Source organism: Plectropomus leopardus, chromosome 5 (assembly GCF_008729295.1).
Source record: "Plectropomus leopardus isolate mb chromosome 5, YSFRI_Pleo_2.0, whole genome shotgun sequence".
Taxonomy (NCBI): domain Eukaryota; kingdom Metazoa; phylum Chordata; class Actinopteri; order Perciformes; family Serranidae; genus Plectropomus; species Plectropomus leopardus.
In genome coordinates, this window is record NC_056467.1 from 11,156,424 (window position 1) to 11,174,301 (window position 17,878).

Consider the following 17,878-nt stretch of genomic DNA (forward strand, 5'->3'; position numbering starts at 1 on the left):
AACAGACTTTAAGACCAATTTAAATTGCTCAAATTAACCATGGGACTCAAGTATAGAGGGGAGGGAGGTGTGCTGGCTTGGAAGACGCAGACACAGGCAGCAGTTTGTCCCTGTGAACGTTCACAGAAGAAAGAATGAGGAAAAGGGATTTGAAAGGCACTAGCACCCTCAACAGGACAGAATGATGGCCATGTCTGTTTGAACATGCATAGGTGCTTGCGTGTGTGACAAAGACAGAAAGATGGAGGAAAAGTGATCGCCAAGTGAGATTACTGATCCAGCCTCCCCACCCCCAGGCTACTGTCTTTCTAGAGAAATTACAGGAAAGAGAGTCCCTCTGCTGACAAGCCTTTGAGCTGTGCAGGTCTGGTGTTGGAAAAGAGGGGCACGATTTACATTTCTAAGACCGTCAGCAGTGATTACATAAATAATATTTACCCTTTTGGATATGTTTTAGGATGTTTCATTAATCTGCTATGTCCACTTCACCCCCTGGAAATCATAATTTATCCTCATAGAGAAACTTCCAAACTTTCCGCATCCAGTTTTACCCCAGAATAATCAGAATGCCTTTCAAACTGACTGTCTTTGTTGATTTTTTAGACAGTTTAAAACTTGCCCAGTCTGTCTCTCTGTACCTGTCACACCTCTTTCCTGCCACTAGATGGCAGCGAAGATGACGTATCCATAAGAACGTTATTATGCCACCAATCAGCAAGATCCATCAAACAATCTATCCACAATCATTTGGCAGCTCCCAATTGTAATTAAAATATAAAGTACATTTCAGCTGCCCTTGCAGGTTCCTTGTCTATGGATGTACTAATACTAATTAGGGAGAGTCCCTTTAATTACAGGTACAGCACAGAAAAAGCAGCATATACATTAAAAAAGAGAAAAAAATCAAGATGCCATTAGAAGCCAGATATCTGTGGGGCACATACATGTGTGCGTGTGTTGTACACAGGCATTGAGCTAATGAAAACCTTTCTTCCTGCAGTCAGTTGCTTACTTTTTGCTCCTCTCTGTGGGAGTTTTAGTGGAAGGGTAAGAGGAGTGTTTGTGCATCTGTAAATTCAAAATGACAGGAAGACAAAGAAAGCAGAAGAGATCAGAGGAGGGAGAAAGACATTCGGAGGGTATGAGAAGGTAAGACAGAACAAGTAGGACAGGGAGAATACTGTAGGTAGAATAAAATCAAGAGGAAAACAGATTGAGAGATGAGACAGAGAGAGATAGTGCGAAGAGAAGGAAGTGCCCTCCTGATAACTGTTGGAGTTAAGACATCAGAGCTGGGAGCTGCTGTCAGAAATTTTAGTCTCACCTCTGTGTGTGTGTGTGTGTGTGTAGGTGTGTGTGTGTGTGTGTGTGTGTGTGTGTGTGTGTGTGTGTGTGTGTGTGTGTGCCTTTCTTCAAGAATCAGTCTCATTACGATGGTATTAAGTGCATTCCCCAAGGAAATAGAGACAGACAGAGACAGAGAGAGACAGAGAGAGAGAGAGAAAGAGGGAGAGAGTGAGTCCCTCTGCTTTTCAGCATTTCAGCTGCAGAGGTCTGATGGGAAAGTAAGCAAGTTTTAGATTTACATTTTGAAGACCTTCTGCAGTGATTACATAAAGTGCTCATAAGGCAAAAACCCACCTTTGGACATGCTGCATGATGGATATTATGATTTACACTCGTGTACCTACTTTCCCTCAGCCTTCCTCATTTACTTGTAGTTCAGGGCAGAGTCCTGCATCAGGTCGGGCACCTGCCGGGTAACCCACAAAAAAAGCTGTCTAATGGGTAAAAGTATATTTTAATAAATTCACATGTATGGGCATGGATAAAAATGAACTAAATGCGGACGGGCATTAGGTCTGGAAAAAAAAAGGTTGTGATGGGTGAGCAGTTGTCTAGGGAATACATTTCATTTGCAACCGGCGTGTCCTCTGTGTTTTCACCTTGAGGGGTGAGGTTATGCTCAAGACACAACTCCCACAGCCCCACCAGTGCCGTGCTGTGTCGCTCGATGGAGCCCGTCTCCCTAATGGCTGTGGTGATGTGTGTTATGCAAATCTCCACCACCGCCTGGTCATTGTCATTGGTCAAATAGTCCTGTCAGCCAGCAGACAGTATAAATGAATAAATAAATTCACATGTATGGGCATGGATAAAAATGAACTAAATGCGGACAGGCATTAGGTCTGGAAAAAAAAAAGTTGTGATGGGTTGTGTTTTCTGGAGATATCAGAACTGAAAATGATTGTGAGGTATTTTAACATCTAAATAAAATTAATAAAAACCAAAAAACAGCCAGGATGTTTTAATATCTGTTTAACAATATCACACAACCTTCACTTTCACGTATCAAGTATTGCAAGTAAAAAGGACTTTTCCTCGGCTGGATTTGTGATTCAAGAACAGAGAAACAAAGACGGTGGACAATATTCTTTTTTAAAATCCCGTACTGTCCCGTACTGTGCAAATTCATTCCCCTTGGTTAAACGATGATATGGTCTTATTTTGCAAATCTAATTTCCTCCAGTAGGCAAAATCCCAAAGTCCTTTTTGACACCATAAATAATATTGTCGGTTGCCTACCGCCTGCTGTGCCTGTCTTCCCTGGTATGGACTGCAGTCATTTCTTATCGTTTTTTGTGGACAAGGTTGCCAGTGTTCGGTCAAGCATAACCTCTTCCAACCCCCCTCTTCCTGTCTGTCCTAACCAGGAGTCGATTCTGGGATGTTTCTCACCCATCTCCCTGCAAGAATTAACTGAGCTAGTGAGCAGCATGAAAATCTCCTCCAGCCCTTTAAACATCTCACAGACCCGTTTGCTGAAAGATGTAATCTGTTCCACTGGCCCCTGTCTTCTCACCATCATTAATAGCTTGCTGGCTACTGGTTGCGTCCCCTCCTATTTTAAACAGCCTCTTCTAAAAAAGCCCAACTTGGACCCCTCTCTACCTAGCAACTACGGGCCTATTTCCAAGCTGCCTTTTATTGCAAAGATTATAGAAAAAGTTGTTGCTAACCAGCTCACTGTTGCCTTGAATCACCACAACATCTTAGACAAATTCCAATCTGGCTTCCGTCAGAGACATTCTACAGAAACAGCTCTCCTTAGAGTTTTAAACGATCTTATGTTGTCCTCTGATGCTGGTAAGTGCTCTATCCTGGTGTTGCTTGATCTCAGTGCGGCCTTTGATACAGTGGATCACTGCATCTTGATAGATAGACTTAAACAGTGGGTGGGCATCTCAGTGAGCGCCCTTGACTGGTTTGCCTCGTAAACTGGTTTAACACTCGCAAGGACCATGTTCCTGCATTATGAATACTTTTTTTTGTATAAAACAATTTCAAGGCAGGACTTTTATTTGTAATAAAATCTACATGGTGCAACATTGCTATTTTTCCTTAAGTAAAAGATCTTACTACTTCCTCCTCACACACCCCTGCACTACCATGGCAGCCAGTGTAACCCATTATGGCTGTCTCATAAGTTGCTTTTACCCGGAGATCGCGCTATAGGGCCGCAACAAAGTCCCCCCCTTTATAAGGCCCTGTATTTTTACAAAGAACCAAATGATGACTACTCTGTTCCACCTTTTTGCAGTCGGACCTAATATACAGAACGGCATGACGTCATAATGGCGTGATATTCCAGCCTTGAACAGGCAATGTAAGCGCAGCTACTGTCTCTTTCTTTGGCTGATTCTGCCTCTGGTTAGTTGCTTACTGTTTTTAGGATCACCATTGTTGGACAGACGTTTGTAGACAAAGTTAAACAATGTGCCTTTGTATATGCATTTCATATTTTTAGTTGCATGTGTATCCGATTAGCAAGCTAGCTACGCTGCCTGCAACCCTGCTCTGCAACATGTGTCTTGATAAATATCAACTTTTTAGAAATTTCAGCAATTTTTAGTTGGTATATTCTCCTGTCCAGAGGTGGGAATGAGCTGCACACCAGCATATAGGTACCACTGCAGCTCTGGTCACAAGCAACAAATAGGTTGTAAACTCTAACAACTTTTTGTGTATTTTTCTATCAGCTGTTCTGGGTCAAATCTTTTTTTTCTTTTTTTTTTTTAAATAAAAAACCAAAACCCTGCATGGCAAATTTGTTATAAGCTCTCACATTTTCTAGAATGCTATTGTGTAAAATAACCCAATTATTGCATATTGAATTTGCTGTGGTATTGTGCCACACTTGTGCCAGTTTGGCCTTTCTACACCACATGAGCATGCTTAATTTCTCAAGTGTTGACAGGTATGTGTAAAGGTATGTACTGTATGTGCAGTATGTGCCTCAGGCAAAACAAATAGAGACATACTTGGAATACAACACCACAAAACAATGTCTAGTGTGTGTGTCAGTGAGTGTGTGTGTGTGTGTGTGTGTGTGTGTGTGTGTGTGTGTTTGTGTACCTGCAGGATACAGCTGGTGATGTCAGAGGCTATCTTGGCATGCGGCGTGTCCTCTGTGTTTTCACCTTGAGGGGTGAGGTTATGCTCAAGACACGACTCCCACAGCCCCACCAGTGCCGTGCTGTGTCGCTCAATGGAGCCCGTCTCCCTAATGGCTGTGGTGATGCGTGTTATGCAAATCTCCACCACCGCCTGGTCATTGTCATTGGTCAAATAGTCCTGTCAGCCAGCAGACAGTGAGAACATACAAAATTAAGGACGCAGTAATTAATGAAGGACAAAAAGATGAATTATGGATTAGAGCATGAATAATTAATTCAACCGACATACGCTTTGTAATATTTCAGAAAACTTGCTCACTATGTGTGTTCTTTCTGTGTACTGACCGGTGAGCAGGAGATGGCCTTGATCTGGTCCAGAGCCTGAGACAGACAGGATTCGATCTCTGTGTCCTCCAAAGAAAACAGATCCCCCGCTCTGGACAGGTCCCTCTGCCCCAGCACCTGGCTGAACAGCTGGTGCATCCTGGTCCTGTTTTAGGACTCCTGTCAGACCAGTTGGGGACCGATGCAGCCCAATTTAAGAACCCTTAATTGAGAACGAATATATCCTTGACATAATGATCAAGGAAAGCAAACTTTTATATAAAGTCCTAGTTTTAAGCGACCATTTAGAGAGTGCACAAAGTCCTCTGCATTGTGATCCCAAAACAGTAGGCGATATAACTCAAAATTACTTGTTTTGAAGCTCTCTTTTAGGCATCCTGGGTCCTGTGAATGCACTCTAATTGATAAAATAACTACAGAAAGTAATAGAGAATATGACTGCTATTTCCAGAGTGATTCATTGCTTGAATTCTTGTTTGAATCCTCTTCAGTACAGTCCAGGATCAGGTAGGTTGGACAACGGTGGACAAGTTTGGCCCAATGTTTTTCTGGGTCTGCCTCAGGCCCGTTACCATGGAGACAAGGCATATTCTGGAGACAGCAGTCTGTCTACAGCCGAGTCCTGAAGGAGAGAGGGGGGAGAGGAGAGGAAGAGGAGGATTAAATTAGCTAAAGAGAGCTAAATGCTGAGATATTCATTTTGTACACAAATATAAATATTCAGACAAAAAATAGATTGAGCGGTTAAGTGTGAGAAAACCAATTTGAGGCAGTAAGAGGAGCTGTAGAGGTTTAGGGATTTTTCAGTGATTTCTGGTGTCAAGAAACAGACTTTGACAACTGGGACAACCACGAAATACTAACAGAAGTGGATGCAAGTCAATATCAAAGAAGCTGTTCAACATTTTGGGAAATATACTTTAGGCATACCTTCTGCCTACAATTAAGATAAGAAAATTGGTACTACTCTCATGTCTGTGCACCTTCCTGCACATTGGAGGTACTGGTGGGATGCCATTTGATGACATGTTTATGATAATTGCACATTGCAAAACATGACATCCAACTCATGAGTCTACGCTGCTAGAAACCTGCATCATGAAGAAGTCATGGCAAAAAGGCGGAAAGTGTCCAAAGCATGGCTTTATTTCACAAAGCAAAATTACCACAGTGCCTGCCTGTAATGTCTCTGCAACATGGGCTTAAATTCCAGGAATGAAATGTATTTGGCACTATACGTAAGTGCCACTGCTTCCCACCTGAGCAGCACATCCATTACAAAGGGTTAACGTCCTATGTTATAATAACATTAGTTCCACACAGGCAGGCTTAGCAGATTTTGACAGTGAAGTCACCTGAGTCACATGCTTTTTTTCTTCTCCATTTCTACACTGTTGGAAAACATTTTTAGGCTTACTTTTTTCTTCACAGGAAATTGATCAGGAATCAATAAGAGAAACTATAAAGAATCTGACCGATAACCAGAATCAATGATAGCAATGATATAAAATCTTATCAGTCAATTCCCATCTCTAGCTCTCTCTTGCTGCTGTCCCTCTCCTGCGTCCATTCCTTCTTCAGCTTTCTCTCCCTCTGTTTTCCTCTTTCTACTTACACTTCAGTAAGTGTAGGTTAATATGTGATGATGTGAACTAAATTACTCCTTGGTAATGTGTGACATATCTGCTACACAATCATACATACCTACCAAAATGCGCATGCATGCACACACACGCACACACACACACACACACACACACACACACACACACACACACACACACACACACACACACACACATGCACATGCATGCATGCATGCACCCTGGGAATGTGTGACTGTAGTTTCTAGTTCACAGAGGTGTTTGCTTAAACTGTGCAGCCTCTGTGACATTTTGAGTGACTATCCGTGGGTAAAGTCAGTGGTGTAGAGGAGGGAAAACACAGGTATATGGGGTATATCCACCTCTTTTTCTGCCCCTTTAACAGTATATCCTCCTATTAGCGACAAAGCCATTGGATTACATAAGAGAGTGTATCTATTTCCTCCTCAGTGACATACCCATCTGTGCTCCTGCCTCATCATTTACCACTACACCACCGGTTAACATTATACACAATATGTACTAAAGCAAAAAACATAACGGTTATAGTTTTTGGTTTAGTGCATATGACAAATGTCACCTGAAAGACCCAAACAAAATTCAATGATGAATTTTTAAAATGTTACAGTTTACAATGTTTTCGCATAATGAATCATTTTTTACATCCTTAATATGCTTTCAGTAGTTATTGCAAGACAATGAATCATGACGAAACAATGGTTTAATGATAATAAACGGTCTTATGCCTTTCAGTATTATGAATGGAGTTATGGGAATTCAAAGGCACTGTGTTAACCATTACCACTATTTCTGTTAACCTCAATTAAACATTAAACACTACAAGGAGTAAACCAGAAGGGCGGAGGGCAGTTTTCCACTCAAACACAGACACGCACAATCTACATTTGCTTGTTTCTATATCTCTATCTTACCTTCCACATAAAAACCTAAACACATGCACACTGCATGTTTCTACATATTTACAGAAATATTTTGCAAGTAGGAAACACATTTCAGTTTGTCTGCTGCCTCCCTTCAGAGGATGAGCAGCTAAGCGTATGTATCTGTGTCATCATTGTCTACTTGCTGCACCCGCTTTTCTCTACAATCAGACGGCATCTCATCCTTCCACACCATTTCTCTGAAAGTCATGTTGGAGCAAACCCAAGCTAGACCAAAGGAAGGCACAAAGCGAAACACTTGGGAGACCACTGTCTCTACTGCCAAGCCGGTGATGACCATGGAAACCCACCCCCCATTGCCAGGATACCACATCAGGAATTCTTATTGGTCCAAGCCAGGCTGCTGGGACCAAAACAACAAAACAACCGTAAACACAGAGCGAAGCGATTTATCTGTCACACACAGACAGATTCACACACACACGCCTATTATCTTTGTTGTGTAGTGCAACAATCAGAGCTATTTCTCTGCATGGCTGGAGGTACAGTGTGTGTGCATGTGTGTTAGAGAGGTATATTTATGCATAATCTTAAATTGTATGAGAACGCAATATTTATGATGACTGTAAGATTATTAGGCACACCAAACTAAAACTAATGTTGGTTAAAGGCTCATTTGTGCTCAGGGTTAGAAACATATACCGACATGGGCGGAGCCTTCAATTCGAACTGTTTATTTTGTCCATATCTGTGCACGTTTTCTGAAAAGTTTTGCATACGGACAAAATGGAGCAGTGCAAACTTTGCTGATTTTGCCCTCTAGTGCCACCTAGAGGATGTACCTATGCCAACATAGGGGACCCATGGAAGTATGTGGGCAGTGATGGTTACAACACTTGAAATAAATCTATTTTCATCACAGATTTACAATGATAACTAGATTCTGGACCCAAAGATGGATCCACTGAATCCATTTGAGTTGCTTGCATGGCACATATGCCAAAAACGTTTCTTGCTTCCGGGTTTATTTTTGGGTTATGTGGCAGCACGGTTTCTTCCACTTGCCCTGCCTGAGTGCCTTTACATTACATACTTTACAGTTTTACATAGTGATGATTTTACTGATCTATAAATCATTTTTTTAAGCTCAAAACCTTTCAGTGGAGCTTTAAAACCTTTACTGATCAAAAATTCATAATTAAAAAGAATCATAACCTGATTTCCAAATGTAGATGGAGCCTTTATACAAAAACCCTGCAATAAATCCTGACTTCATGACGTTTATAATGTTAAGTTCTTGTTGAAACAGTTACATAGTTAGATAGATAGATAGATAGATAGACAGTTAGATAGTTAGATAGTTAGATAGTTAGATAGATAGTAATATCAGTGTCAGTTATCGGTTTTCCGCCAAATAAGTTGTTAAATATTGGCATATCGGATATCAGCAAAAAATCCAATATCGTGTATACCTAAAAGAAAGAAAGAAAGAAGGAGGCAGGGGGAGAGAGATGGGGGGAATCAGAGAGAGACAACAGAGGAAAAAAACAAGAAAAGAAATAACACGAGAAGTGGCTGAAAGAGAGTTGGACACACACTCAGAGTGAAAGAGGAAGGCAGAGAGCAACAGCGGAGCTGACAGAGACAGGGAGCAACAGCCAGAGGTGGATAATGTTTCAGTGGCCTGAATTCCCTGAGTAACCTGCAGACAACTCACATACTGAGCTGCCATTTTTCTACCTGAATGCCTCACAAATACTCTCATAGACACACACACACACACACACACACACACACACACACACACACACACTTGCACATACAGATTGATATTTTCACATGCCATCCTCTCTTCTCACTAGTGAACTGTTGCAGTTATTTAAGGTATCCTTTCCTGCTCTCACTACATGTCACAGACCGCCTGAGTGACTGAGAACCAGAGTGCGTTTATGTGTGTCCATGCGTGTGTGTATTTGTGTGTAAAAGCAGAGGAAAAATGGGCCTGAGGAATTTCAGTTCTTAAACAATCAGCTAGTTACTATTAATCACCCAGCTACGGCTCAGCAAGCTCAGGAATGCAGCCTTTAAACACACACACAAACGCACGCATGTACATGCACACACATGCACACACATGCACATACACACACACACACACACTAAAAGACAGTTGCAGTGGCTTGTTTGCAGCTGTATTTTTGATATACATAAATTTAAATGTTTCATAATTAACTGAGCAGCATATTTGAATTCCAGTTTTCATTTTCCTGATGTTGGTCTGTCATTCTTCTATAAATACCTAAATTCTTCCACTGAATTTCGACTGAATATAAAGCTCCAGGAGGCACCTATATGTTGCAGGAAAGCTGCAAGTGGGCTTCTGGGTGAGGGGTGACAGAGTGGGGGTGCGTGCTGGGGGGCCGGTGAGAGGGTTCGAGGCTATGTGAGGACAATGTGACTGAAGGGCCTCTCTCTCTTTCCTCCACCACTGCCACTACTGTCTTCACTCAGCACTCTGAGAGACTGAGAGAGAAAACACTGGCTCTTTTGTGTGACCTATAAGACAGACCTCCCTCCCCCGTCTCCCCCTCTCTCTCTCTCCCTCTGTTCAGTCGGCCCTATCCTTCTGTGTAATGTGCACCTGCTCGACTCGGCCGACGAGACATCCCACACACACACACACAAATACTTTAAAGAAGGAGCAGAGTGAAAGGGAGAGAATGAAGAAAAAGCCCTGCTTTCCACTGTCGTCTTTACATCACTGCTTCATATCTGACTGATTGTATTTCCTACAGTCTTTTTTATGCATATAATAATTATGTGGATTTGAGAGTAGGGGGGAAGCTTTCAACCCTGTTGGAAAGCTGCTTTCAAAAGAACTATTTGAAGTTTGTCACTTCACTCTATTAAGAAAAAAATAAAATTTTCCCACTGGCTGTCATCGTACCACCAGAAACCTCTGGAGTTTCACTGTTTGTTTTTGGGGCTACGGGGCTCATCAGGTTAACAATACTCTAAGGAGGGATATTAACTTTACAGCATTAACTTTTTTTTGTCTTTGAAATGGCACTAAATTAATCGTCTTTGTGAAAAGTGTTTACACAAATACATGCTGAAATTGCTTAAAAAGTGTCAGTTTGTGCAGTAATACTTTCTTATGCTCACAAAAATAACTTGCTTCCCCCATAGCCACAGTGAGACATCAACATGCACTAGCTCATTTGATCTGACGATTATAGTCTGTAATACTCCAATTATTTTCTCAATTAATTGATGATTTTTTTGGAGGGGTGTAAAATGTCACAAATTGATGAAAATTGCCTGTCACAAATACCTCAAGTCGAAAGTCACATTTTGTTAAGTTCAGGCAAAAATGAAAACCTCAAATATGGTCAGTTTATAGTGACACAAAAAACTGGGGCTGACCCAAATACTTCAAAGTTTCAGTTGTTGCCACGGCAATCGACATCCAAATCAGTATCAGAAATGCTTTAATTTTTGTTTTGTTTTTTCAAATGGTGGAGGAAACTGAAAGTCAGTCTGCTGTGCTCTGCTACTAACAAGGAAAAGAAAAGTCATCATTGTCACATTAAAGCCTTTTTTTGATTTAAAAAAAAAAGCCCTCAGTGCTCAGTGTCAAATTTATTCTGTGGTATCGAAAATCATGTCAAATATCGATATATTTTAAGGATTTGAGGATAAAAATTCCAGTATCCTGACAACATTAATCTGAAACATACCTGGACTCCTTGAAAAACCCGTTAAGCATCCCAGTCAAGTACTTGTAGTTGTTGTTCTGACAACAACTAAAAGTACCAATTCGTATCTGTCGTATCTGCTTTCATATCTTCCTGTCACATCCCAAGCAGACACCCACTGTCCATACTAATGCTGTGATTAAAGGCCGATTACGTCTGTAGTCACTTCCTATAACTGGGCCAATCAGTTATGTAACTGACGCCATGAATTTCATGAATAAGTAAGATGAATAAAAGTCACAAAGAAGAGATCCCCTGAGGACTTCTGTGGAAATGGTTCCACACCGCCACAGAGAACTCAGTTAAGACTTCTTGAAAGATCGGCGCCTGAAGATTTAGCATAGGAACATAATGCATGAGTGTACTGTATTATATGTGCGGATGTGAGTGTGTGGGACAAAGGAAAAGTTCTCCATTATTTATGCCCTGCAGTTATGCAGCTGTAGAGCAACGATTGGGAATTACAGTATGACAGGAGCTGTAGAGAATAGGTACTGTAAAAACACACTGAGAGATAAAGAATGACAGAACGGGAAATATGGAGAGACAGAGAGAGAAACAGACTGAGTGTGAGGGGGAAAAAATATCTCAATTTCTCTCTCTCTCTAGAGTGAGAGAGAGAGAAAGCGGTCGGTCAGTGAGGGCCTGATAAGCTAAAGCAGAGAAACACTTAATGTGACACTTAAGGATGTCACACTGCCTGCTGCAGAAAGAGCAGACATGTTATGAATGCCAAGTTTAAACAGTTTAATGCGTATGCATGGCCTTTTACCCTATTGATGGACTAATCAATGCATCGTTCCAGCTCTCTCACTATTACTGATATGACAATCAGACATAAACTGCAGAGGATTTCTGTATAAAACTCTCAGCTTTAACCCAGATTCACACAAAAATATCTTTTGGGAACCAGAGTGCCGGATTTGAAGGTGAAACTAATTTGAGTCCCAGACAGGGAAAGAAAAAAAAATCCTGCAGGTCTAGACTGATCTGAATTGGCTTCACTGTGTGTTTAAGGATGCATGTGTGCGTCTCTGTGGGCATGACTATGTCAAATGGCATTGAATCCAACCTAAAGTGTTACAGGCTAAAAGAACTCCCACTGCTCCTCTTTGCTCTCAAGTTTGGCTCTGCTGCGCTGTGGGACTCACAGCCACTGAGAGGATTTCCATAGCAGAGAGAAGTGCCGGTTGGAGCAGTGCATTACGGCAACACTCAGCCAACTAACATTCGCGCACATTTTCTAAACCATTCATTATTCATCACTCCCCGCTGCCATCAGCAGACCAAACTCGCAGGCTTGCCCAGAGAGCTGAACGGAAGCGTGTTCTGGTTTCAGCGGGTCTGACCCAGGAGTGCAGGCTTTAAAGGAATAAATTCAGTTCATGAAATATTAGGACCATATTCTTAATAGTGAGCTGCTCTCAAATATCCCCAATACATGTTTAATATGTTTCTAAGTTTAGAAATCTTTTCATAACTTGCATTCTCGGCATTATTTAGATTTCCTGCTTCCTGAATGAGTAAGTGGATTGAATAGGTGATTCAGCCAATGATGCATTGCAGCTTTCACTTGCTGGGTGCATATCCTGAAATCCTAATACATTAAGTTTTATCCTGAAAATACACACAAGCTCATTTTCACTGGAGCTGCAAATCGCCTACATGCTGTCAGCACAAGGCAATGCAAAGATGCCTCAAGATGACTCCACATAAATCCATCCTCTAATAAGAAAACAGTGTGTCCTCATTCCTGGATGACAAATCTATCTTTTGTGAGGCCAAGACATGAGATAAATTAAAAGTCCTGGAATCTGATATAAAGTCAGTGTTTCTCCCAAATTCATTTATTGTGGCGGCCCGCCACAATTAAAAAATCTGCTACCAAAAACAAATGTTCTATTTTTGGAGCTGGACAATTTATAGCATCACACTCTCAGAGTACAGAACACACTCAGGGCAGAGACAGAGTAGCAGTATTGAATGTGAAACTTAACCGTTCATTCTGCTGGGTCTAAAAGTTTGTGTTTACTCGCCGCAGCGGCTCCTTTTAAACATCAATTTGATCTGATCAACTGTTAAATTATCCACCCAGTGTATCACAAACTGCTGCTAAGGAATACAAGACAAAAAAAAAAAAAAAACAACTCATGGAGAGCCCCATGTGCACTTTGTTATTTAAAAGACCCCACAAGTCCCAAGTCAAGTCTCAAGTCAAGTCACAAGTCAAGTCCCAAATCCTAAGATTTGAGTTTCAGTCATACTATGCCCTGAACCAGTGATACTCAACTTGTAGCCCGTCGACCAAATCTGGTCTGCAACAGGGTGCCAGGTGGCCCACCGACCATGCTCTCATTTGCAATAAAATTTAATTTAATTCATAGTCGGATTTTTTTTCTGTTAATGTAAATTATGTCCCAGAGTGCATAAAAAGCATTAAAATAGGGCTTGTTTACCTAAAATAAGTGGAAAGGGAGGACCCCCCTGACAGAGGTCCTGGCTAAATATTTACATATTAATTATTAATAGTCATTTATTAAAGGCCCCTGGCTTCCTAACATTTTGCTGTGACCCCCAGGGCAAAGTAATTTGACAAGTACTGTTCTTACCAAATGTATTACATTCACAGAAATCACATTCTCTTTATACTTCATAGTTATTTGTTAAAATGAGTTTTCTGGAAGTTGTTGTGTCTCCATCTCTCATTTTCGACCCACATGATTTGCATACTGCAACATGCTTTTTGTTGACCATGGCATAGTTTTTGTACACAAAGGGATCTTTGATATCATTTTTTTCATATAGGGCTTAGCAGCATAAAATTAATTCTTCGTGGTCCTGCACTGCAACTTGATTGGATGTTGTCAGATTGGTTCAAACTATGTGGATCTGTGGAATTACGTGTTAACTTGGTGGTAATTAATAGTGGTAACATTAATTGATTCAGGAAATTAAGGGAAATTAATAGCTTTGTGGCACAATCTTTAAATTAGCTCTTTTTTTTAATCTTCAGGCTTTTGGAAATGTAGCAAATATTTTCAAGTCAAAAGGCTCAAGTCCAAGTGCAGTCATGAGTCATTGGTGTTAAAGTCCAAGTCGAGTTGCATGTCTATTTTGATTTTGTCAAGTCGAGTCTAAAGTCATCAGTTTACAGCTTGTTTTAAAAGACACAATAAAATCCGATTTGGTCTTTGCAATCTGAAGAGAGTATGGGAAGTGTGTGTCCATGTTTCTGTCCTGCCCTGTGACATAATAGCAACCACCATCTATCCATGACTGATTTGGCAAGAATGGAGAATGAATGAAACATGAATAAATGGATAGCAGCAATGGACAGCAATTTTGCATATCAAGTCCTTTCACAATGTCTATGAAAAGATAATATTCATTTTATAGAAATAATGCATTAAAACAATCAGGACATTGTCCTTCCTCCCCAGTACATCAACATCTGTCTGTCTCAGGAGTCTGTGACCTTGAGGAGTGCCCCTTCTATTCTCACACACACATACACACACGCACACACACACACTGGTAGAGCAACAGTAGATTTCGACTTTGACGGGTCATTAAGTGAAGAAATGCACAAACTAAATGCAAGAAATGCGACTGAACTTGCCTATCAAGCTCTTTACACATTCCTCTGTATTTACACCGAAACACACACACACACAGAGAGAGAGAGAGAGAGAGAGAGACAGAGAGACTACTTGAAAGTAAAGCAGGTAGCCTAAAAAATAAGTACTCTAGGATATTAAAATGTTTCCTGAAAAACACAGAAATATAGAAAGCTATGTGTGTCTGTACCGTACTTTAAATATTACCTTTATCGCATTTCTATAGAGGCAAAAACACTGTAAATAGGCTCCACTGTCAGCATTTGCAATAATTACAGGTATTTAACCCATTGCATTCAGTGCCTATAGCAACAACCACGGAAACACCTCCCAAATCCACCTGCGCGCTCTCCTGTGCATTCATTTTCATATATGACAAGTAAAATGTTTTGATGCACTGTGGCACATCGGCGCTTTACACACTGATTCACCTCATCCAGTCAACTTTCCCGACATCAAGGAATGTGGGTGGCATTCATGCATTCAAGCCCGGCAACGCGTTTCTGTCTCCAATGACAGAATGCCATGCAACAAGAAAAAAACAAAAACATGATTCAATTCCTAACACCTACAGCGTCGGACAGCTTACCTGCTCCGTGCAGGACGAGGACGCACGGACACTGAACGCAGAGCTTCGTTCAGCACCTCCAAACCTCGGACCGAAGCGGCACATAGCAACACAAATTTCCCCTGCACAGCTTCAAGTTCCCCCACAGAGCGAGCTTTATGTTCATTCTCGCCGGCCACCATTGGAGAGCGCGCCATCGTGTGGCGGCAGACGAGAGCGCGCAGCGCAACAGGTGGATGAGGGAGGGACAGGTTAGGATGCTGCCTTCAAGTGCTATCGGAAAATATAGGAAGGACCATGACAAATGTGAACTAATGTATCAAAGTGGCCAATTTCCTGAGCTGGTCAGCCTATATAGTGGGCCTCATGCAGCAACATTGTCTTAAATGTCTATTATATTTTCTCTTAATTACCTGAAAAGACAACATTTAAGAGTCAACTGCAGATGCACCAAACGTTCTCAACTATCCAAATTTGTTCCGCCCAAAGCTGAATATCACTTGATCATAAGTCACCTTTAAGCATAGGTGACACCCTCTCAACACTACATAAAGGAAAGTTTTGTGCCATGTGCAAAGACCCTGGCACATGTACAAGACTGGAGACATGCCACCAAAAAAGACTAAAAAAAAAAACTACTGCAGTGGTAAAATTAATGTACGCCTACTGTGAAATAGACTTAAATAAAGTAAATGTGATTTCAGGAAAATGTATTGAAGCATTAAAAATAAAAGTACTCATGCACAAAGGTTTAAATAAATTCAATTAATCAAAATAGTTAAAACATTTAAAATAATAATAATGATTTTAAAAATTAAATATTTAAAATAATTAAAAGGAAAAGCAACAAGTCCTCATATAGTATATACGAGAAGCTGGACACGTGAAACTTTTTAATAATGCAATCTACCTTTTTTTAATGCAAAAAACATTTCAGTTTAGTGTAGTTAAGTGTATCAGCTGCACTTGTATATTTTCATAAAATATGTGTGCAAAAATCTTCATTTTTAAAAGGAGCCACTAACTTAACTATCAAAATAAAAGTGGAGTAAAAAGGACAACATTTCCCTCTGAGGTGTAGTGGAGTAGAAGTAGAAAGTGGCAAGAGATAAAAGTACTCAAGTGATGTAAAGGTTCCTTAGATTTATCCTTACTTATTAATACTTAGTACAGTATTTGAGTAAATGTACTTAATTATATGGTCAGCAGAGGGACACACAGTAGATTAATTTATAGTATTTGGGATCAATGTACCAAGTATTCTTTAGCCCTGAAATTTAATAATCTAGACATTATAATTACTCTAAAACATTATCTAAATTTGATTAAATGATATTCATGCAATTTTTAAATGTTCCTCAAGTGGAAAACTTATTTTTACTTGCACTGGGTAACAATTTGTGATCGGTGAAAAAAAAAATTGTTTTCTCTTATCTTGGTAAGAATGCTCTCGAGCACTCGTAAAATTTTCTTTTACCTAAGAGAAGAGCAAAAATAATAAATCATCAGTTCATCCCAAAAATCTGTGGGTGCTGACAAAATGAGAACAAATTGTGGATATGAGCAAAAATAAGAGAAAATTTGTTCATATATAGTTTCCTGAATTAGGCTCAATGAGTACCAGTTCATCAGGCGTCCCTGCATATTAGGTCATGTGCCTTCAGTTGTAGGCTAAGGCTTTTATTAAATAAACCTGTCACTGAATAAATAGACATGTAACTAAAAAAATAAATAAACCGGCAAATAGGAATACATTCAAAGTCAGTATCAATTCACTCCCAGCTGAATGCTTTGAATGATTAAGACTGCATCAATCAACCCTACAACTCATCATACATTAGTAATACAACTGATGTTTTGATCTGGGATTTGGATGGTATGCTCTTTGTGAAACATTTAGGACTAACTGACTAACTGATTTTTTTAGGCTACCTCTAACAAAAAAATTAATCCAAGCATCAACCTCATGTTTTCAGTTTTTGTAACTCTCCTGTGGCAGCCGTTCTGTTGATGAACTTCTGACACAAATAAACATTTTGTTAAAAGCTCAATTTTCACTCCTTTTCACTAACTAATACTTGAAATTATTATTCCATACCCATATCATTGTGGGAGTTTGCAGGGAACCCCTGAAGGCAGCATGATACCACAGAGGGGATTGAACTAGAGGGGTAGATGAAGCCTAATGACTTCATGGCTGCATTCCAAACCAAAGTAAATTATCCCTAATCCCTTTTCCCGGCTCAGACATACTGTTTAATGTTTGCTTGAGTGCCATAACGACCACTGGCAGAAACTATGTATATGGGAGGAAGCGGAAAAGATAAAGGTCATGTTACATGTATTAGCTAATAGTCCGACCAAAATAAACAATGTATGTCTTACGTATATTTCAATTATTATTGTAATTATTATTAATATGTTTAGTAGGCCTAGAAGTAGTGATAGTAGTAGCGGAAGCATGGCACCTTTTAAATAAATAATAAACGTTTAAAAAACAAAACTAATAAAGGTATGCTCAACAAAAAAAGAATACATTTTTCATCATAGTTTATGATATAACCTCATAGCAGCGGGAATTAGTTTGATTTATTTGTCCTTTTCACTATCTTAAAATTGCATTTAGG

General features: G+C 40.2%; 1 protein-coding gene across 1 annotated transcript in view; it reads right to left on the reverse strand.

Annotated features, from left to right (window-relative positions):
- Window positions 1–5,063, reverse strand: part of veph1 (ventricular zone expressed PH domain-containing 1) — a 76,965-nt gene extending 71,902 nt beyond the window's left edge. The window contains exons 1-2 of the mRNA XM_042487367.1: window positions 4,803–5,063; window positions 4,417–4,635 (exon numbers count right to left, since the gene is read on the reverse strand). Coding sequence (XP_042343301.1) covers window positions 4,417–4,635; window positions 4,803–4,940 — 357 coding nt within the window. The 5' untranslated portion in view covers window positions 4,941–5,063. The remainder of the gene's footprint in view (window positions 1–4,416; window positions 4,636–4,802) is intronic.
- Window positions 5,064–17,878: the final 12,815 nt, after the last annotated feature.